Source organism: Sciurus vulgaris (genome assembly GCF_902686455.1).
Source record: "Sciurus vulgaris genome assembly, chromosome: 6".
NCBI classification, from domain to species: Eukaryota; Metazoa; Chordata; class Mammalia; order Rodentia; family Sciuridae; genus Sciurus; species Sciurus vulgaris.
This window is the reverse complement of record NC_136466.1, coordinates 25,807,367-25,829,306: the sequence shown is the minus strand read 5'-3', so window position 1 is coordinate 25,829,306 and position 21,940 is coordinate 25,807,367. Positions and strand designations below refer to the sequence as shown.

Sequence of the window (21,940 nt, the reverse complement as noted above, 5' to 3'; positions counted from 1 at the left end):
ATCTGGAAGTAAGTAAGGCAGTTTCTGCCTCATTTGTTTCAGGGGCCTAGGAGGAAAGACAACTCAGGGCTTGCACAAACGTCAACGTTTTTGCAGCTGAATGCCTTTTTTAGTATCTTTTCCTTATACTGTCTCCAGGTTACAACACATTAACTATTATAAAGCATATTACAAGTAGTGACATACATATTGCTTAAACAATTCATGTAATAAAAGACTAAGGCAAAATATTAAACGCAGGTTATCCCTAGTTTCTCATTTGTGCAGCAAAGATTTAACGAACATGTAGAATGTGTCAGACATTTAGGCTAAGCCAAAAAATAATGTTTTTGTGGTGATGGTTGTTTATATTGTTACTCTCATTGTTAAATGGCCATACCATCCCGGTTCTCAATAGGTTGAAAATCTAGCAGGAAAAGCACTCGCGTGCGCGCACGCACACACACAAGAATAAATAATAGGTACATAGAATTACACTATTTAATGTTTTACTAGGTTTTCCAGGTATAAATAACAAGTGTGTTATTTTCAAAATTGGAAGAGAAACATCCCAACTAAAGAGTTGATCCACATTTTTAAGAAACAGAAATACGTGCTCGCATGTATACGCGGCCCCCACCTCCACTAAAGAAATGGAGAGCTGCAAAGCTTAAGAGCTAAGAGCCCTGGCTCCTGAGTTCGACTCTTCTGACCCTGTCCAGAGGTAACTTCGCTGCTCTGCACCTCCGTTTCCTCGTCTGTCAAACGGGGCTATGCACTCCTCTAAAGACTCCACGACGCAGGCGAGGGGCCTGGACCAGCGACTGCAGCGACGGGCTCGCAGGTTAACAGCCGCTGTCGGTATTCGCGGCGGACTCGGCAGATTGCAGCCTTACTATCGGTATTAATGTGGCTGCTCTAGATGGACAGACAAGCTCTCTCCCTCTTCCCACATGCAACAGCAGGTCCCAAACCAGAGGTGTGCTGTAAACCTGCGCTCCGAAGTTCCCCGACGCCGACGGGAGCGCTCCCACCAACGCAGCCAACCCAAGCCATTCCGCGGCCCCGCACCCGGCCGCGAGGCGCCCGCCTCCCGCCCTCGGGCCGCCTCCACCTCGGCCCCAGCGACCCCCGAGAGGGACCAGGCCCGGGACCCCACGCTGCCTGCCTCAGCCCGGGAAGCCCCGCGCCCAGCCCGCCGCCACCCTCACCGCAGCCACGGCCGCCAACTCGCCGCTCCTACTGCCCCGGAAGTGCTCCCTCGGCTCGGAGGCGGGCTCGCCTGCCCGAGAACACTTCCGGATCACTATCCGCTCAGGCGGAAGGAGCTCCGCTCGGGTTCGGTGAGTGAGGGGTCGGGCCGGGTAGCCTGGAGGGAAGTGCTTGAGGTCGCCGCGTCGTGGGTGGTAGCCGGTGCGCGGTGATCCGATGTGACGGAGTCGGGGATGTCCGCCCTTCTTTTGAAGGCCTGGCCTGGGCGTATGAGTTCGGCCACCGAATATTTACTGAGCGCCAAATACCTGCCTGCACGACCCTGGCGCCGGGGACCCACTGGTGAACTAGCAAAAGCCCCGCAGTCAAATTGCTCGCTGACATTTTGGTGGGAGAAGCAGAGCATAAGCAAGTCAGCAAACAGATTGCCTAAGATGGTAGTAAGTGCTTTAAAGAAATTTAGACAGGTGATGGAATGGAACGAAGTGAGGGAGTAATAAGCCGCTTGCAGACCTAGGGTAGAGCATTCCAAGCAGAGGAAATAGCAAGTGCAGGGGCCATGTGCGTGGGACAAACTTAGCCAAGTCAAGGAAGAGGAAAAAGGCCACATCCTGGAGCAGAACGAGCAGGATGAGAAGGAGGGAGATGAGGTCATGGACTTAGCGACCAAATCTTGTGAGGCCTAGGAGCCAGGGTAAGAAGATTCCCTTCTGTCTGGAACTCAATGGAAAACGATTGCAGGTTTCTAAGCAGAAGAGTGACATACTCAGATTTCTGTCTTTGATTATTCTCACCCTCATCAGAAAGATGCAGCTTTTCATTTGCCCTTGAGCAGTAGGAATGCATGAAACCCTGACTGACAGAGCCAGAAATGCATTAAAGTCATCTTTATTGCAAAGATGTGGAAAACTGAATACCGGGTGGGGACTCGGCTTTTAAGAATCCAGGTCTTCCACCTGCACTTAGTGCCTTCAGAATTATCTTAATGTCCAGATATAATAATTGCTACTTCCTAAAGTCCAGATATTTTCGTTTGCTTTTGGATGACGGTTCTTTAAATTTAGGTGCATCAGTATCACCTGGGAGCTTGTTACAAATCCCTGCTCCAAATTGGAAAACAAACAAAAACCATATAAGTATAAAATGGATAGCTGCCTCTTCTTTTTCTGTTATAATGCAAAATGAATAGAATTGGGAATTACCTTACCTTGATAAATGGCTTAAATATATTAATCTTTAAAATATTGGTGTTAGTCTGGCACTGGTTGTAAAGTTGTAGAACTCTTTTTAATAAATTGAGAATTATTAATAAAAAAAAAAGCTGCTGTTACTTATAACTGCAGTTATCAAACATTTTGGCCTTAGAATCTTTTACACTTTTAAAATTTACTGAGAACTTCAAAGAGTTGTTTTTTTTGGGGGGATGGGGATTATAGCTATCAATGTTTACCATTCTAGAAATCAAAACAACTTTTAAAAAATGTTTCCTTTTAAAATAATAAACCCATTACATAATAACATAACTAGCATTTTTATAAAGGATATTTTCCAAAACAAAAATATTGAGAATAGCAGTGTTTCACATTTTTACAAATTTCTTTAATGTCCCTCTTAGTAGGAAATAGCTAGATTCTCATTTCTTCCACATTCTCTCAGTATCAATCATCACAAAACCTCTGGAAAAATTGCACCAAGTTATGAGAATGAAAGTGAAAAAGGCCAACACTTTGTCTTGACAAAGTTCCAGGGACAGCCAGCCGGGCATGATGGCACACACCTGTGATCCCAGCAACTGGGGAGGCTGAGACAGGAGAATTCCAAGTTTGAGGCCATCCTCAGAAATTTAGCAAGGCCCTAAGCAACTTAGCAAGACCCTGTCTCAGAACAAAAAAATTTTTAAGAAGGGGTTTAGAATGTGACTCAGTAGTTAAGCACCCCTGGATTCAATGCCTCCCTGCCCCCCCCCCCAAAAAAAAAGTCCCAGGGACACCCAGAAGTTCTGCACAATACTTCAAGGATTGCTAAATTATGATATTGTCATAAGAAATATAGGACAATCGAATATATGATTGACTTTTAAATCACTAAAACTGTATGCGTGTTAAAAAATACAGATGTCCAAGATGGGTGCTGCCAGTAACCCCAGCTTCTTAGGAGGCTGAGGCAAGAGGATTGCAAGTTTGATACCAGGCTCAGCAATGTAGTAAGGCCCTAAGCAACTTGTGAGATCCTGTCCCAAATTTAAAAAGCTGGCATTGTGGCTTAGTGGTTAAACAGCCCTGGATTCAATCCCCAGGCCAAAAAAAAAAAAAAAAAAAAAAAAATATATATATATATATATGCGTGTGTGTATTTATATATTTATAATATATATATTATATATTATAAATATATATATATTTATACATATATCTATCTCCAGATCCTCCTAGCTAGAGATGTCAAGTTAGTATGTCTGAGTAGGGCCAAGAATTCACATCTGTAACAAGCACCACAAATTAATTTGATGTAACTGATCTAAAAGTTGCAGTTTGAGAAACCAGTTATAAATCAAATTCTCTAGAGTGTTCTGCATACTATATTTTTTTTAAAAAGCTGGGTTTCCTTGCCTTCAAATCTGTTAACTAACATTCCCAGAGCCTGAAACTCTGGGATGTTAGTAAGAAGTTTGCCCCAGACACCTTTTTGACTACAAAGTTGCTGAGTATCTGAACTCAAAATGTTGAGCACTTGACACAGGCCATGGCCCTCTGCTGAAGACTGAGAAAGGTTTCAGACTTACAGTCTTTTTGAACAGATTTTAAAAAAAAAACTGTTAGGGAGACTGCAGTAAGTCTTCCAGTAGGGTACTCTCAATGTTCTAGAAAATTGACAGCAAAAGAAATTCATCCAAAATAAAGAGGGCAAGGTGAGAGTTTAGGTGAGAGGGCTTCCTGAGTAAGGTGAAAATTACATATTTTAGAGAGAGTAGAATTTTCACAAGAAGATATCAATGGGGAGGGACAGAAGGGTTTTTAAGCAAAAGGAATAACTAAAAGCAGAACTTAATGTGAAAAAGTATTTAAAGACTAAACCAAACATTGTTGTGACTTTCTGCCTAGGCAAGAAAGCTGAAAAGATTATAGGATTTGAGTAAAGAAAGAAATGATAATCAACCTCCTGATGAGGAATCTGAGGCCACAAGACAACATCAGAGCTGATTAGTGATAGAGGTGCAACTAAAGTCCCTATTTAATTTCTAAATCCATGTATTAATGCAACAAACAGTTTTCACCCATATGGACATTGTTGGGCTCCTTCCCATCACTTCTGATGTGCCACCTGAATCTGTTCCTGAGAATTATGGATGCCAGACTGGAATTTTAGCTTTTCTCATGCACTGAGGAAAAATCACTAATAGAGAATTATGGATGCCAGACTGGAATTTTAGCTTTTCTCATGCCCTGAGGAAAAATCACTAATAGATTTTAAAATTGTCTGGACTTGCTTGAATTTATCTTTAGAACCAATCTGAGAAAGGCAGTTTTTGAAAATAAGATTAGAATTATAGAGATCCATTTAGAGATTAAGATAGTGTGATACCCAGGTGAGATGAAAGGACAGTGACCTAGGGCAAGTACAGAAGGACTTAATTGAAAAGCATCTAGGAAGTGGAATAATAAGGACATGTATTTATAATTTAGTCACATCCATTTATCTAATCCATACAACTACCCTGTAATAACCTTAGTCAGCAGCTGTGAAAATTAAGGCCTTTCAAACTTATAGATTCACCCAGGGTTAGGTACTCTGAGACCTGTTCTCGTAACCACTGAGCCTAGTTCCTATAATTTTGATATTATGAAACTGGAAGAATTGTGTGCTATCATCGAAGCTATGCATATGTTAGAAAAGTGGATCTGAGGCTAAAAGTGAGGAATTCTGTTCAGATACACTGAGTTTAGGATACTGAAGGATGTTTCAGACTATAAAGAAAAAAAGTTGGGGCAGAGAGATGCTAAATCTAAGCCTGCCTCTCTCTATTTTTGTCATTTACCTCTAGTAACTGAATATGCAAATGTTTATGGCAAAAAGGATGAAAATCTCAGGTATAACTGATGTAATTCTGGGTTGAAAGCAAAACTCTAAATAATATAATCCAGAAGATACAGTGAGTACAGAAGGTGTTTTTTAGTGTGCCAGAAAATATGTGGAAGTTTGACCTGAAACTGCCCAATTGGCCAGTTATGAGGTGTGTGATGGCTCCAAGAGAACTACTAGAAGCATAAGGGTTATTTGAATTCGAAATTTGTTAAGTAAATGGCCCCCAAAATGGTGATTTCTGTTTTAATACTAGTAACTTTGTAAATGTTACACATCTCTATAACAATGCTGGATTATAAGCAAAACAACTTTGTGTTTGTTCTTTGCACAGGATAGAGTAGTGCTAACAATCTGCTCTTCATTTGTTCTTTGTGCTCCTTGCCAATTCAGAATGCCACTTTGCCAATTTGTGTGCTAGTTTATAGGAACTCCTCCATTTTCTAAGTGTGACAGTGCAGGCAGGGAAGAGTGGATAAGCTGTAAATACAGCCTGGAGCACACTTAACTGTGGGGAATGAAGCATTAATATCCCAGTATAATTGGAGCAAAAAACAATACCATCTGGGCATCGGTATTTTTCCTCTTTTGAGTTATCCCAGAACTATTTCTGCAAACAGTTTCCTCAGCCAACTTAATATTGAGCCACTAGAACGGAAATCAGCCACATTACTTCCTTATTTACTTATGTTGAAAATTGGAACCAAATGGAAATATTTCTTCTCTCAGAAGTTGGCAGAAGCAGCAACAAGGCAATCTGTTAGGGATGACAGCTATAGGCACTTTTCTTTCACTTTTTTAGAATAATATAGTCAGTTTTCAGAATGGTTTTCTAGGGTAAACTCATCTACATTTGTGATTATTCATGATCCTAGCAAAGCTTAACATTTTACATACCAAAAAGTTGAAAAAGGAGTTGTATTCAGCTTGAGCATTGTACTATTTGTTACATTCTTATTAATGTTGAAGAAAGGTAATATAGAATTCTACCAAGTAACTTCATCCAGGAGCAGAGTATATACCCTTTTTTATTATTCACAGGAAGGTGACACTTGATTTTCCTTTTTGAACTTTTTATTCTTCAGCTTCAGCTGGATTGAGATAGCAGGCATGATATATTACATGTATGTGTGTATATATTATATACAAAATAGGAAGTCTCAAACTTAAAAGTGAGTTGCACTCCTAAAATTCATAAATTTCTCCTTTCTCTTGCAGTTGCAGCATAATTATACTTCTCTTCAGGACTTCTCACACTACCTTGTATCTAGTTAGCTATTTCTGCCCTTAACTCCCAAACTAGTTTGTGAATTCCTGAGCATCCTGGTGGCACCTAGTACTCCAACATGCACATTATGGGTCCCTGATTTAACTGATTTTTTTAAGTCAAGCTAGAATTAGCAGAAGGGTCATAGTTGTTTAGCTTTATCAGTGCTGCTGCAGAGAGCAGGGAAAAGGATGGTTATAGTTGATGTAGTTTTTGTTGCAAATAACAGAAACCTACTAAAGCTGACAAGTAAAAAGAGATTTTGTATGAGGAAATAAGCCAAGGGATCCTGATTCCAAGGATGGTTTATTTCCTCTTCCTTTTTGTTTCTGTCACCTTGGGCACACACTTTGCCAGTTTTTCCCTCCCACCTGCTCAATAGCCTCTTAACTGCCTATGGGTTGTGAATCTTAACAGCAAAAGTTCTGTTTGTTCAGGATGCCTGTGGTGCGAACCTGAGGTACCTAGTATTGACTGGACGTGTAAGGCTATCATCAGACCTGTTCCTCTCCTGGCATGAAATCAGCATACCAGGCTGCTTCTGCCCACCTTTAGCCTAAGAGCAGTTTCAGGGTATTTGTAAGGTTTTTCTAGACTCAGTCTTGTAGGTTTCTTTGCACTTCTGGAAGAGACAAATATTGACACATAGGCAGTTTGTCTGCACTACTCCAGTGTGTGAAGAGATAGTTAGAGATCCTTGATAAGGATTGCCTGGTAGCCAGATGCACAGTTACTTTTCAGTTACTTTTGGTGAAGTTAATCCATTTTCCCATTTGCTTCCTTATTCGTACACTCAGTCTTCATTTTTGTAGGGTGTATTATTTTAAAGAAAATTGAATAAAGATATTTATTTCTTTAAAAATAAAAAATAAATAAAAAAGTCATTGGAGCCAGGAAGTTGAATTCTGTCAGGAGCCAGCACAGCATGTGTGACTCTCTCTTCCCTGCAGCCCTTCTCTCTCTCCCACACTGTTAGCACTCTCTCCCTTCTATCAGTGCTATCCCCATTGTCCTATCCCTAGGCTTCTCCTTGTATGTGATCCAGATGTGACTGCCTTAGCCCCTTGTGTTCCTCCTCTTTCTCAAATGACCCTAACCCTCAAAGAGAGAAGCAGGACTCACAAAAGGAAGCAATAGCCTGGGTAGATCACAAGGAATGTTCTGTACTACAAACTCAGGACACATAAAAATTAATGTAACATCATAGTTGAGACCCAAACTCAGTTTATAATGCCTGTTTGTGCCATGTTATTGCAGAAAATTTATTTGCATTGAAAAAAGGAAAAAATATGAAATTTAAAGTTAAAAAATGAAATTGCATGATAGTGTCCCCCCACACATACACAAGATATTTAAATGGTTACGTGGTATCCTGAGTGAAAGTGCTTTACAAGTATAACTAACTGGTGTATATTTTAACACAATATCTGAACAAAACAATAATAACAACTAGAGCATATACAGTAGTTACAATTACTACACTTATATATAAACTTCCATTTAGATTTCACAATATCCTATGAAAAGAAGTACTATTATTTTTCCACTTTAAAGATGAAAGCACAGGGATTAAACCATTTATCAAAGTTACAAAGCTGGTTAGAGTGAGAGCCAGGATTCAATTCCAGAAAATCTGGCCTCAGAATCTGCTCTGAATCTCTGTGCTACCCTGCCTTTATCAGAGACTTTGAGTTGCACCATTCCAGAGTATTTAAATTCAGAATGAAGTGTGACTGATTAGTTCTCTCTTACCAGCATGTTCAAACAATCTGGAGCACCATTAGTCAGGGTTTCAAATAGGAAATATTATAGTTACCCTTGGATGCCATACCAGTCCATGGACCCACTCATTCAGAATTACCCAGGGATCTAATTGAAAAACAACAAATTCTAAGACCCAATCCCAGAGGTTCTTACTCAGTAGGTCTGTAGTGAGACCCAGAATCCTTTGTTTTTAACAAACTCTCTAGGTAACTGACATTCATCTTGGTTTGGAAACTCTGAACTAGTGATCTTTTATTCCCACCATAATCTTATCTTCTAGGACAGGAAAATAAATGAAGATTTTAGGGTTTGGGAGTCAGTTTGAAGAAAGCTTGTAGGTAGGCACCTTTGAGGTCCTTTGAAAGTTGTTGACATTCGCTGTTTTTGTCCCAGGGAATATAATAGGTGCTAGTAAAATATGTCAGTTTGAGTGATTATGATCTCTGTTGCACAACATTATTCAGTTTATAAAAATCTATCACATGCTTTATCAAATTTAAACTAACCTCCATCAATAAATGTTTATTGAGCATGTGCCATTATGACACGTAGTAGTAAAAAAATATATATAGTCCCTGTGTTTAAGAGGCTCGGGGGTGAGATGGGTAAGCTACCTAGCAGTACAGAGCAGCGTATACCAGTGCAGGGTGAGGACTGTGGGTGTGGCATGTCCAGGGGTTGGGTGTGCCGTGTGGCTCCATTGGAAAGACCAGCCAGCTTCGGAAGGAGCTTCTGTAGCACTGCTTGAAGAGTCTGCAGCGGAAATGCTGTGCCAAGCCTTCTGTTTGTGAGGACGCTGCTTGCCCAGTAACCCTGTACGGAGGCTCTTCATCCTCCCAGTGCTCCTGAATCTCACAGCAAGGAGTCCATGTCCTTTACTTCAGTTTCTTCTACACTAGCTGCCTTGATTGTGAGGGCGCATAACCATCCCCACGGTGAGCTCCCCCACTTCTGAACACTCAGTTCTTTGACCTCTTCATCTTGAACAAGATGCTCCTTTACTCACTTTAGTCATTATAGTTCCTAAAATCCATCTCTTACTTCACCGTTAGCCCAGTACATTCCCCTCCAGAATCAGGTACCAAGCCCAGCATTCTCTGGCCACCTGAAAGGTGGGTAATGAGATCTGCCTGTCTCCAACACAACTTGTAGCTCTTCTTCCTGAATGCCCCCGACCACTGACCCCTCTGCTTTTTCCCTGTACCCTGGCCCTCAATCTGAAGCACTTCCAGTCTTGATTTCTCTGTATCTCTCAGGTCCTGTTGTACACCTCACTTTCTCAGCGAGGCTTCCTGCAATGAGGTTTCCCTTCATGTTAGGTCCTCATGTAGTATCTGTATTTCCCTTTGGGTAGCCTTAAGCATGTTTTGTATATATTTAGTTAGTGTCTATATCCACTTCCAGACTGCGCTTTGTGAAGGCAGAGATGATGTCTATAGGATAATAGAGTGGCACGTAGTAGGTGCTCACCAAATGTTACTGATATTTCTCTTGTCTAAAACTGAGTGGTGGGGAAAGGAGGAAAAAGATGATAGGATAAGGAATGAGTTGGTCTTAGAATTTTTGTTCTGTTTGGTTTTAGTGTCCCTACAAAGAAGGCACACCTCCAGCTCAGGAAGTATCTTTTGAGGCTAACACTATTTGCTTTCCTTGTGCTTGTTTGTAGAGTTACTCTTATCCACAAAAATGATATAGAATTTCCTTTTAAAAAAAATGTATTATCATAAAATAATGTTGATTTTTAGAAAAGGCATGATTAGTAATGATTTGGTACCCACCCAGATGTAGCAAAAACAGTAGAGGGAGCAAATTAATTTTTTAAAATCCTGTCTTAAACCACAGGAACTTCTTATCAAAGTCCCAGGAGAGCCTCAAGCACTTTTTTAGCACAATCACATAGCCTATTGCTATTGAGAATCACTACTCTAGAATAAGAGGCAAAATCATGCCCACTGGTTATTGTATATTTTGTGATGAGAAAGAACTTGGGAGCTTGCTTGTCACGTCCCTAGCACAGTGCCTGACTTGTGGCCATCAGTCAAGAAATGTTATTTCCATTGTTTCTGCCCATCTCCCTTCCTAAGAAGAAAATACTAGGTGCTCATCTGGATTCTCCTACTAACTTCTGACTTAATCTTAAGGAGCAAGTCACTGTGAAGTTTATAGATTAGATAAAATCACCTACTAGGCCCCCTCCAATACCCAAGTCTTTGTTTCCTTCACTGTCATTTTAGAGGGTTTTAAAATGAAGTGGAAATAAACATGTATGTTTAATCTATCATGTAGAGCTAAAGTCTGAATTTTTTTGTTTTATTTTAAATAATCCATCCTTAAATTTTAAAGATTTGGAAGATTATTTGTAGTCATTATTCAACCATTCTTTCAAGGGCTCATAAAAAATTAAATGTCATTTACAACTTCTTGTAATTCAGACTTTGAGGAGTTTAATGGCAAAATACAATGATCCATTGCTTTTTATGTTCTGTGATCAAGCAGTCTTCATGTGAGTATAAAGGAGAGTAAATGTCATTTCTAAAACTAATTATCTTGAGCCTTTATAAGAAATAAAACTAGGCATTTCATCTGTATTTTATAGAAGTATAAATTGAAATTTTTCCTTGAGAGTCAGTAATTTAAAAGCGGAATCAAATTAGCAGGAAAATAATCATAAACACTAAAACTCTTAAACTGAGCTTTTGTTTTGTTTTTTATTCATGATATTTTGCTCTTCTTTTAATTTGTCTAATATTTTTCCCCTGGAGTTTTTTACTTCATTTCTACCAACTACACATTTAAAATGTCAGTTCTCCCCTTAGCTAATTTTACTAGAGTTTGAGCTAGAAATTTGGTATTCTTACAAACTACTTAATACACTGTATTTTGTCTCTTAATGTTGAGGAAACTATTAAAGGAAAATTCTTTCATGTAAGGTTTTTGCCCAAGAGAGAGGTTCTATAGCCTCAGAGATCCATACCTCTGAGATTTATGTATATGCAGTTAATGCAGTTTTCTTTCAAATATGAAGACCAAAAAACTACCTCAAGTATTTCTGCATTATTTATATTTACTATATGTATGAACTTGAATTACTCAAATTTGGAGCCCTGTGTTATGATTATGATGTACCATTTCATTTACATTATTGATATAACAACAGATGGCAGTGGTACAGGTTGAAATAAAGGATCATTAAGCTAAATATTTTAGCCTTCACTGGCTCCCTGTTGCCTAGAATTTGTCAAAGTGAAATAGAATCATAGCATTTCAGAACTGGAATAGTCCTTAGAGATTATCTTATCCACTCCCTCATTTGACAGATGAGAAAACAGAATCCCAGAGAGAATGCTGCTTGCCAAGGTCGTACAGCTAGTTAGTAAGCAAAGCTAGGACCGAAATCTAGGTCTGCTCTTTCAGTGCATTTTCTACCATTTCTGTGTGAGATTTTTAGGCAGTTTTCTCTAATCACTCCCTGATGTCAGCAGCAATTATTTTAATCAATTTCATGTCTATTCATTTCGGGAACATACCGCCCTTATGAGTCTCAGTTGGTTAAACTTTATATTTGTCTTTCTTTTAGGTTGATCTCCACTCACATCTTTTTAATCTTGAAGACTTCAAAATATACTGGGATCTACCACTTTTTTGGAAAACTTTTCTACCAAGCAATAAATCACCCACTGTGCTCTTGTTATAGCATAGCAACTTTTGAGTTTTCTGTGTCTAAACAAGATTTTCTTTCATTTTCCCATGAATCCACATTGTTGCTTATTCACTTTAGTGGTGATTGTTATTGTGCCAGCTGCTCTTGTTGTGGAAGATGTGGACTTCAACCAAATGGCCCCACTGGGAGCAAATCAGAGTACTTCCAATGCATCATTTCTCCCAACCTTTGAACTCACAGCAGGTTCCCATTCAGGTGATGATGTCATCATAGCCAAAGAGGGAACTAGCATTTCAATTAAATGTCTTCTCACAGCTGATCACTACGAAGATGTCCGTTGGTACAACTCAAAAGGACAACAACTGGATGACAGAGGCAGAGGTAATTGTGTCGAGCTGTAATTTAATCCAATTACTCGTTTCCTGTCCATTCTTCCTGATTTCATGACATATTTAACAAGAAATATCAAAGATGAGATATGAGGGTGAATAGCTTACAATTTTTGAAAAGCCTAGACTGTTATGCCTATCAAAAGGAGCAAAGTGCCAGGGACAGTGGTACACACCTGTTATCCCAGCACTTTGGGAAGCTGAGGTAGGAGGATCTCAAGTTTGAAGCCAGGCTCAGCAATATAACAAGACCCTGTCTCAAAAAATAGAAAAGACTGGGAATGTAACTCACTGGTAAAGCACCCTTGGGCTCAATCCCCAGTACAAAAATTAATAAATAAATAAATAAATAAATAATTATAATTATTTAACCAGAAGAATAAAAATGCAAAGAATAGTTATAAATTTAAAAGGTATACACATGATTGCCATGAGCTCTTTTCCTTCCTCTTGGTGAGCTGGTTTCCTTCATTGACAATAGATGACATGAGTACTGCTACTTACAACTGTGTAGTTGTATATGTACAACTCCAGGGGTACCATTTGCCTACACTTAATTGTGACTAGACCAGTGAAGTAGCCCCATGTGAATACCTCAGGAAGGATTTTGGCTAGACCTATAAAAACAAAAATTTCTTGTTCCAGAATGAGTTACTGTAAATATTAGAGGAAATCCAGCATGTTTTTTAAATGAATTAAGTCATCCCTTGGTTTCCCAGGGCATTGGATCCAGGAATCCCCACAAGTAACAAAATCTGCAGATGGTCAAATTCCTTAACTACAATGGCTAGTATTTGCATATAACCTACACATATACTTTAATCATTTCTAGATTACTTATAATAAGTAATACAATGCAATTGCTATGAAAGTAGTTGTTTATGAAATGGCAAGAAGAAAATCAGTACAGATATAATTTTCCCCTAACTATTTTCACTTTGCAGTTGGTTGAATCCAAGAATGTAGAACTCATGGATACTAGAGACCTACTGTATTCATCTGTGCATAACACTTGGAGTACCTCTGAGAATTAGAAGGATACTGTGAAAATCTATAAGCCCTTCTAGTTCTTTCTCTTTCTCACTTTATTTTTTTTTCCTATTCAATACCTTAATTTACCTGAGTTTCCTCAGTCTTAAAAATCACACAAACAAATGATAATTAAACTTAATTCTGCTTTTTAATAGGTTTTTACTTAATTTTGCTATTTGTGCACAAGCATTGCCCAAAAAAAAAAGGATGAAAAGTATATGTAGTATATATATACTAGACATCTTAACCTACTACAGATAAAATAACTGATCACCAAGGAATTAAAGAGTTTATATTGTTAGAAAGAACAGAGTATTTTTAATCAGCTTATTAAAAATATAGACCTATTAAATCAGAATATGTATTTTTAATGTGATTTAGGTTTCTCTGTTTGGACCCACTGAACTAGACTCTTCTCCTCTGGGCTGTCCTGAACAGACACATCTGAGTTTGAATTATTCAGTGTGATCATTACAGACTGACTGCATAAACAAAGCCTTAGGTTAGGACAAAACCAGCCAAGTGGAATTGCAGTTTCATTTTCCTATTTTCCCTTTACTTTGATGACTACTAACATCTATCATTGATGCTTTCAGCAGCAGCTCTGGAAAATTGTATTAAATTTTATGAATCTCAAGTGAGAGGAGTTTAAAGAGCATGTCAGTCTAATATAAGGTTCATAAATCTTGAGCTATTATCAGCAAGTGAGCTAGAGAGTTTAGATTATGTTCGTAGTGCATTGGTTGATTAATGGAGTCTGTGTAGTTCATCACACCTTGGATTCAAAGGGTGTCCTTTTCATAGCTCCAAGTGCATAGAACAGAAGCTTTGGAATAATGGCAAAGCTCCTAGCTACATATTTTTCTTTTACATTAGTGAAGTAATGACTCCTAAAAATAAATATAGCTGTAGAATTGAAATCAGTTTTAATGATGATAAAAAGGGTCACAATCCAAAGTGCTTACTAATTTATTTGCTACTATTTTAGTGGATTATTTTAATCCAGAACCATAGAACCTCAGGGATGAAAGCAGTTTTGAATGTTAATCAGGTGATACTTAACATACACTCACCCAGTCTCCCCAGGACACCACCTGTAGTCATTGGGACACACACACAATCCCAGTTAGTCCATCCATCTTATATTTGAGGTAAGCCATGTTATTAAAGGATGTTGAATCAGTGCAAGTGCTCAGTATGCTTTGTTTACTTGTGCACTTTTATTCTTTGCATACACATTCCCTAAAGGAATATATCTTCATGCATGGACCAGAGGCACCATGTTGTAGGTTTTAAATAGAAGCATACGCATTCTAAGGGCAGCTTGATTCTCCTTGCCAAGCTGCTCATTTACCCTGTCTTGTGAGATATATCTCTTGGCTTGTGCTTCAGTTCCTTTTGCCAGAAAATCAAGATGTCATCAACAAGCCTTTCCTAAGAAAGCAAGTTAACATGTGCAAGGTTTGCCAGACTAGCCAGTTAGCAATTGAATAAATGCATTAAATTGCTAGACTTTTTAAAAAATATAACTTTTTTGTGTTTTGTCGTATAAGTTCATTATGAACAAACACAGTTAAATAAAGAGAAGAAAATAGCCAGGCATGGTGGTACACTATAATCCCAGTTACTTAGGGGACTGAGGCAGGAAGATCACAAATTTGAAGCCAACTTGGGAAACTTAGCAAGATCCTGTATCAGTATTTTAAAAAGATATGGAAATGTAGCTCAGTCATAGCATGTGTGAGGCCCTGAGGTTAATCCCCAGTACTGAAAAAAAAAAAAGAAAAAGAATAAAAATTATCTATAACCTACTATCCTGAAGATAACCATTGTTTTATGTTTCTGAGGCATATCCTTCTAGAATATAGAAAGTATTTAAAACGCTTATAGACAGTGATTGTGGTATAGACATGTTACATATAAACATCTTTTTAATGAGTAGTCATTTAGTACTGTTTGGATACACCTGTCTGCCTCAAAGATATTTTATGGCAAGCAGTGAAAAGGAAATGATGGCAGTTAGTCATTAGCATCGGAAGAGAAAATCTGGATTTCTTTTTGGAAGTTCCAGATTAAATTCTGCTCTGGATACAACAGTCTGCCTTTTTTTACATGGTTTAAACAAACAGCAAAATCTCACAGTTAAAGTACTTTCATGAAGTGGTAGAATATTGATAAGGCAGTTGGTTTATTTAGTAATAATATTTATTGTGCTGTAATTGTTTTTATTTCTGTTGAATTATCAGGTGGAAAATGGTTGGTTTCTGATAACTTCCTAAATATCACCAATGTAGCCTTTGATGACCGTGGGCTCTACACATGCTTTGTCACCTCTCCGGTTCGTGCCTCCTATTCTGTCACCCTACGCGTTATCTTCACCTCAGGAGACATGAGTATCTACTACATGATTGTGTGCCTGATTGCCTTTACAATCACTCTCATCTTGAATGTCACACGGCTGTGCATGATGAGCAGCCATCTCCGCAAGACTGAGAAGGCCATCAATGAGTTCTTCAGAACTGAAGGGGCTGAGAAATTGCAGAAGGCCTTTGAGATTGCAAAACGCATCCCCATCATCACCTCAGCCAAGACTCTCGAACTCGCCAAAGTCACTCAGTTTAAGACCATGGAGTTTGCTCGTTACATTGAGGAACTAGCAAGAAGTGTTCCTCTTCCACCCCTTATTCTAAACTGTCGGGCCTTTGTTGAAGAGATGTTTGAGGCTGTAAGAGTGGATGACCCTGACGACATGGGAGAAAGAATTAAAGAGAGACCTGCCTTGGATGCTCAAGGTGGCATCTATGTCATTAACCCAGAGATGGGGCGGAGCAACTCACCAGGAGGAGATTCAGATGATGGCTCTCTGAATGAGCAAGGCCAAGAGATAGCGGTTCAGGTTTCTGTCCACCTTCAGTCAGAGACCAAAAGTATTGATACAGATTCTCAAGACAGCAATCATTTCATCCCACCTGATGATACAGGATCTGCAGAATCCAGCTCTAACTACAAAGATGGGGCATATGAAAACTGACAGCTGTGAACTGTCCCAGTAACTACAAAACATCTCTCAGGAGAGGACCTGTTTCTTGGAGGAAATAACATTTTAACCAAAAGATGACTGGGATTTTCCCTTTAAATTAAGCACATCAGAACATGAATTGCCAAAATCTTTGCAAAAAATGCAGCATTTTCCTATCTGATATATCTCAGTTATTTTTCCTTGAGCTTAATTAGATGATGCATGTTAAGATTTAAAGGAGCCTGAGAGATAAGTATAATGGAAAAAGACTGAACTAACTGTCCCATGGCTCCTCTTCCATTGTCAGATGTGACACTTGAGTTCTCAATTTCCCATCAGTTAGATGAGGGATTTGCAATAGATAAGAGCACCTTTAAATCATAAAAATCTTCACTACATCACTAGATAAACCTTTCCCTAGACTTTTAGTCCTCCCCACCACCACCTTTTCTTTTGGAAAGGACCAAGCTGAGAGTTTATGCTCTAGATTTCTACACTGATCCCATAGTACACAGAAGTGTGGACATTTTTCAACTGTTCTGCCTATGGATGTACAATTGTATGTGCCAGATTGAATCTTTTTAATGTATCACGTGGACTGTTGTACAGATATTGGGGAGCTAACTGCTCTTTAGCAAACTGCTTGCCATGAGTAAATTGGTCCTTCTTGTGGCCATATCACGTCTTTTTAACTTACTGAGACATCATTTAGTTCATGGAGGCTGGCAGTGGTTTCCCAACTGGTCTCCCAAAATGAGCAGTCTTTTCCTAAGGAATAATGTTTTCACTGCTTTTAAAATAAGAATAATATCACATTGTCTCTGTTAAATCATGAATTTTTATATTTCTGTTGAGAATTTCTCAGGCTTTCCCTTTTTAAAAGTATTGGACTCAAGAAGTAGGTTCTATCTTTGGGATACTATTCTAGAACTTATATTCCTCTTTAGACCTCTGTCAACACTCCTGCCCTCTGTGGTCTTAAATATGGTGCTAATGGTTGCATGCCTCGTTATTTTACTTATTTGTATATATTTTATCGTTGATATTTTTGTGTATTTCAGATGTGTAATTTTGAGCTAGGTCTGCTTTTGTGGCCTTTCTAAGAAGCATTTACCTGAAATAAGGTTAGAAAATTGTGTTTGGTGTGTTACTGTATTAAGACAGAGAGAGAATCTAGACAGAGGGAGAGAAATGATGAATGATGCCACCTGGTTCAACTGTGTACAATAAACACTGAACATGGCATTTCTTGCCTGGCTAAGATCTGATATAATGGAATTGTAAATACTCTTCAGAATAATTTCTTCAGCTCCAGGAAGCTTGGTGCCAAATAATTTTAAGAACTTAGTAGTGGAGCTCCATTTGATGCTTCATATTTCTTCATTTGGTTTCTGGTTATTGAAGCGTTCCTTGAACTAGAAGCTTCTGAGGGAAATGTTCAAACAGGGTTTTATCGAGATTTTAATTTAAGGTTTCAAACAATATGACAGGAAATGTAAAGTGTGACCTGTAGAACCCATGCCTCCCTTTGTCCAGACTTAACCAAAGGTAATATATCTGCTCTGGACAGCATGAATGAATCAATGTGCAGCTTTATCAGATGGCATTATGGATAAAGATGATAATGCTGCCTTTTCTGTCTCTCAGGCTGTTTCCATGGAAACCTCCAGAGCCAAACAAATGCTACCAATCAATTAGCCAAAGCTTACCTTGGCCCTTAGAGGTGTTTTCTTGAAGTAAAACTGTTTTTGGACATTTGTCTAGGACAGCAAGGGCTTTTAAACATACCCTAGATTATGAAGCACTTTTTCCTTTCCTACAATGTTTCTCTTGAAAAATTTAAAAAAAAAAAAAGTTTAAAGCCCCTGTGTATGTCAATCTCCTTAATATTCCTCAGATCTTCAGATCTTCAGCTAGTACCTCCAGCCCTGCCCTGGATTATTTCTTAGGATATAACTTGCTACATTAAGGAGAGGGGTGTCATCCCACATATTCTCAGAGTAGACATTAGTGTTTGGAACCCTAACAAATATTCTTAATGATCAGTGCCCTAGGAAACAACTTTGGAAAAACATAGGAATACTGAAAAATATCTGTAAGTTTGCACAATACCATATAATAAATAAGCATAGGCTACTCCAGTGTATCCTAGATACCTTTTTTTAGAAATATAATGGTTACCTAATTGGTGGCAAAAATAACTGGTTTACTTTGAATCTTCCTGGTTATAGTACCATTAAGTAGGTCAAATTTTAATAGACGCTGGTAAAGCCAGATTTCAAGAAGAAGAAAACCATACACTAATATTTTCTGTATCTAGTTAAGTACTCTTCATGTGTAACCAGCAATCTGGTCTTTTGTAATATCCTTAACCTTTTGAACTTGAACTACAGTCTCTGTCTTTTGATAGTAGCTGTGGTGTTATCTTTTTGTTTACCTAATTTTGTAGTTAGTAAAAAAAAATACCTTTACCCAACAAAATGTATTTAAAATAGTTCTGTTATCTCATTTGTAAATTTTGTATTGTCATTTAATGAACCTTATTGTTCTTAAGAAATGAAATCAGAGCTTTTTTTGACACATAAACATCTATATAGATTCCCTGTCAACTGAAACCAGATGGGCATCCTCTGAGTGACTCGTGCTTATAGGCAGTGTGATAGCCCCCTGTCCTCAAAGTTTTATCTGTTATAATGGTTTCGTTCTTGAGTCAGGCCTACTCACTAGCTTGACATAAACATCGTCCAACTTGCTGATTTGGGATGGTTGTGAGAAGGCTCCTGGCTGCTTCTTTGCTTCACTCAACTTCTGTTTTAAGGTCAGAGCACTATCTGCATGCTGTTTTCCCTTCCAGCCATCGTGAGCTCCTTAGTCCAGTCTGATCCTGCATGTAGTATCACCCTTGATCAAACTTTATCCGGTCCCAGAGTGGCACAGAAGTACTGCATGCTTGTTTTCTAGAGTCCAGCTAGTCATGGGTGCTAGCCTTGTCTCCACACACCAGCCATGGTAACACAAGTGTATTGTATTTCCAGAGTTACCAATAAGAGAACACAATCTTTTCTCATACAGGCCAGGAATGTTGAAAATGCTCAGCCTTATACAAAAACTCCTAGGTTCTCATTATCATACTTTGCAAACATAAATGATATTTGATATGATTCAGATGATGTTTAAATTCTCAGCATTTTAATAAATAGCATTATAATTTTGTCTTTTAGGAAAAAAGTTACACTTTAATTTATTAAATGTTCAGTGGAGTATATGTCATTTGAAATCTATGGTATATTTCATTTTTGTGTGATGGAATTTGATGTTAATGATTTTAAACAGGATTAAATTTGAATTCAACTTAAGATTCCATTACAGCTATCCATTTCAATATTAAATATACTTACTAAGCATCTGTGTATTTTTAGTCTATGAGCTCTACTGGGATGGGCATCCTGCCCACAACAGTCCTTACAGATAACAGACTGTCCTTCCTAAGCCCAAACATTATGGTGTCCTATTTTTTAAATAAAGCATTCTTGGCAAAGACAAGAGCTTGGGCGAAGGCTTAGAGATAAGAAGATTCAGTAACATGTTTCAGAGAGCATGTTAATTAGTATATAAAAGTTTTTGATGAGCTTTGGCAGCTAGGAGTCCCATAGGTGTGAAAGTTGGTAATAGAAAATGAGTGTAGAAAATCTCAGGGTCTTAGGAGAAAGGCAAAGGGAACAAGTGGGAGGTGTGACTAATAACTTAAATGCCACAGACTCCTTAAAATGAAAATCCTGCTCCTGTCTTTTAGTGGCAGAGGATTGCTGGACTTGGAGTCCTAACTCTACCCCTTGCCTTGTGTGATAGAATTTACTACCCTTGTAATCATGAACAAGTAGTGACTCAGCTTCTCCAGGCCTCTCTGGGCTTTAGAATGGAATTGATAATACCTACTTCACAGAATTGACATGAGGAGTAAATGTAGCAACAGTTAAGGAAACAATTAGTTGTAATGTGCTATGTGGTGTAAGGGGGTAGTAATGCAGCCACAGTGTCAGCTTTGCTAGCAGCCAAATCCAGCTGATGATTGGTGTCATCTGTATAAACTAAAAATTTGTCTACACCTCTTGGCTGTATGCCATAGAAACCTGATTATGGTGGCTTACCCAGATAAATTTATTTTCTCAATACAAAGTCCAGAGATAAGAAGTCCAAGCCCTGGTATAGTGGCTCAGACCAGGCTTCTAGACTCCTCTCTGCCCTTAGCATATGGTTTTCATTCTCCTGATTACAGGATGTCTTAGGTTGACTTCCTCTGGAAGAAGTTCCTGATACAAGGATTTTTGTGCAAGTAATTTATTTTGGAGGTGATCCAGAATGGTAGGGGAAGTGAGGCTGGAAAGAGAAGAAAGACAATCAGGATGCATTAATGAGTAGGTTACTGCCATGAGCAAGTAGTCTTCCATCCCACTGGTTGCCTCTCATGCCTCAGAGTTGTCCCCCTGGAGGCCAGGGAGCTAGGATCGTTTTCCTTTGAGTCTCATCTGGTATTAGTTAAGGTTGCTCCCAAGGTCACTAAATCTCTGGCACTTCTTGCCTTCCATGAACAGACTAAGCATGATCCTGTAGCTAGCAAAAGCTCTCCATAGAGATTTACAGGAGCTCTATGTTGGAAGCTGTGGTAAATATAGGAATAGTGAGTGTCAGGGAGCTGCGGGCAGAGCACGGATAGCGCCTGCTACACATCCAGCATCGAATCCACACTCTAGGCAGGGAGAACAGTGGAAGGTCAAAGGACAGAAGACATGTAGCAGCTGAGTCTTTACCTTTTTATCAAGAAAGCAATAGCTTTCCCAAGTCCTCACCCAATATGGGCTCCTCAGCACCCAGAACCAGGTTACATGGCTACCTTCTGTAGCCATTAGAAAGCATGAAGAGATAAGTGGGTATTTTTGACCGGATACATTTTTTTCTGTTTGAGTTTCCATTATTAAGAAAGGAGGGAAGAATGCAAATTGTAGGCAACAGGTTGTATGAAATGAGGTCAACTTCACACAAATCTCAAGAGCAAAATGTGATTCTGTGGTGGATAAAATTGCCTCCATGTTCTTGAGGATGATCACATGCATGAAAAACAGAATCAGAAGCAATGAGTCATAAGCTAAATCTTCAAACCATTGCTTAAATTGTTCCCAGCTTTTCCACTGACTTAAACAATGGATAAGTTATGGAATTCTGCAGGGTATAACTGGCTTATCTTGCCCTATTTATTCTTGAGCAGATATTTACTGACCACCCACCCTATGCCACATGCTCCTCATGAGACAGACTGCACAGTGATCCAGAGTGGCACAGGGTGTGTCTTTACCAGAAAAGCCTCTCCAATGAGGACATAGTGCTACTGACTCAAATGATGAGCCAGACATGGAAAGATTCAAAGGAGGGGCACGCCAGGCAGAGGAAAGAGAAATGGCCAGTTTGACCTATTGAAGAAACAAAAACAAAAGAAATAGGCTCATGGGTGGATAAAGGAGACAGAAAAGCAGCTAGAGGCC

The 21,940-nt window shown here is 38.9% G+C and overlaps 2 protein-coding genes across 2 annotated transcripts in view; one reads left to right on the top strand and one right to left on the bottom strand.

Annotated features, from left to right (window-relative positions):
- The window catches only part of FAM114A2 (family with sequence similarity 114 member A2), a 32,588-nt gene extending 31,288 nt beyond the window's left edge, over nucleotides 1-1,300 (bottom strand). Inside the window, 1 exon segment of the mRNA XM_079145651.1 lies at nucleotides 1,191-1,300. The gene's annotated coding sequence lies outside the window, so the exon portion shown is untranslated.
- On the top strand, nucleotides 1,267-19,807 carry MFAP3 (microfibril associated protein 3). Its single transcript, XM_079145650.1, has 3 exons — nucleotides 1,267-1,322; nucleotides 11,880-12,344; nucleotides 15,631-19,807. Exons 2-3 carry the CDS (start codon nucleotides 12,050-12,052, stop codon nucleotides 16,413-16,415), a joined length of 1,080 nt encoding a protein of 359 aa, XP_079001776.1. The 5' UTR covers nucleotides 1,267-1,322; nucleotides 11,880-12,049; the 3' UTR covers nucleotides 16,416-19,807.
- The last annotated feature ends 2,133 nt before the right edge of the window (nucleotides 19,808-21,940 follow it).

Coding starts and splice junctions, on each gene's coding strand:
- MFAP3 (XM_079145650.1), top strand. CDS start 12,050: ATGAATCCACATTGTTGCTTATTCACTTTAGTGGTGATTGTTATTGTG. Junction 12,345..15,630: donor ACTGGATGACAGAGGCAGAG/GTAATTGTGTCG, acceptor TTGAATTATCAG/GTGGAAAATGGTTGGTTTCT.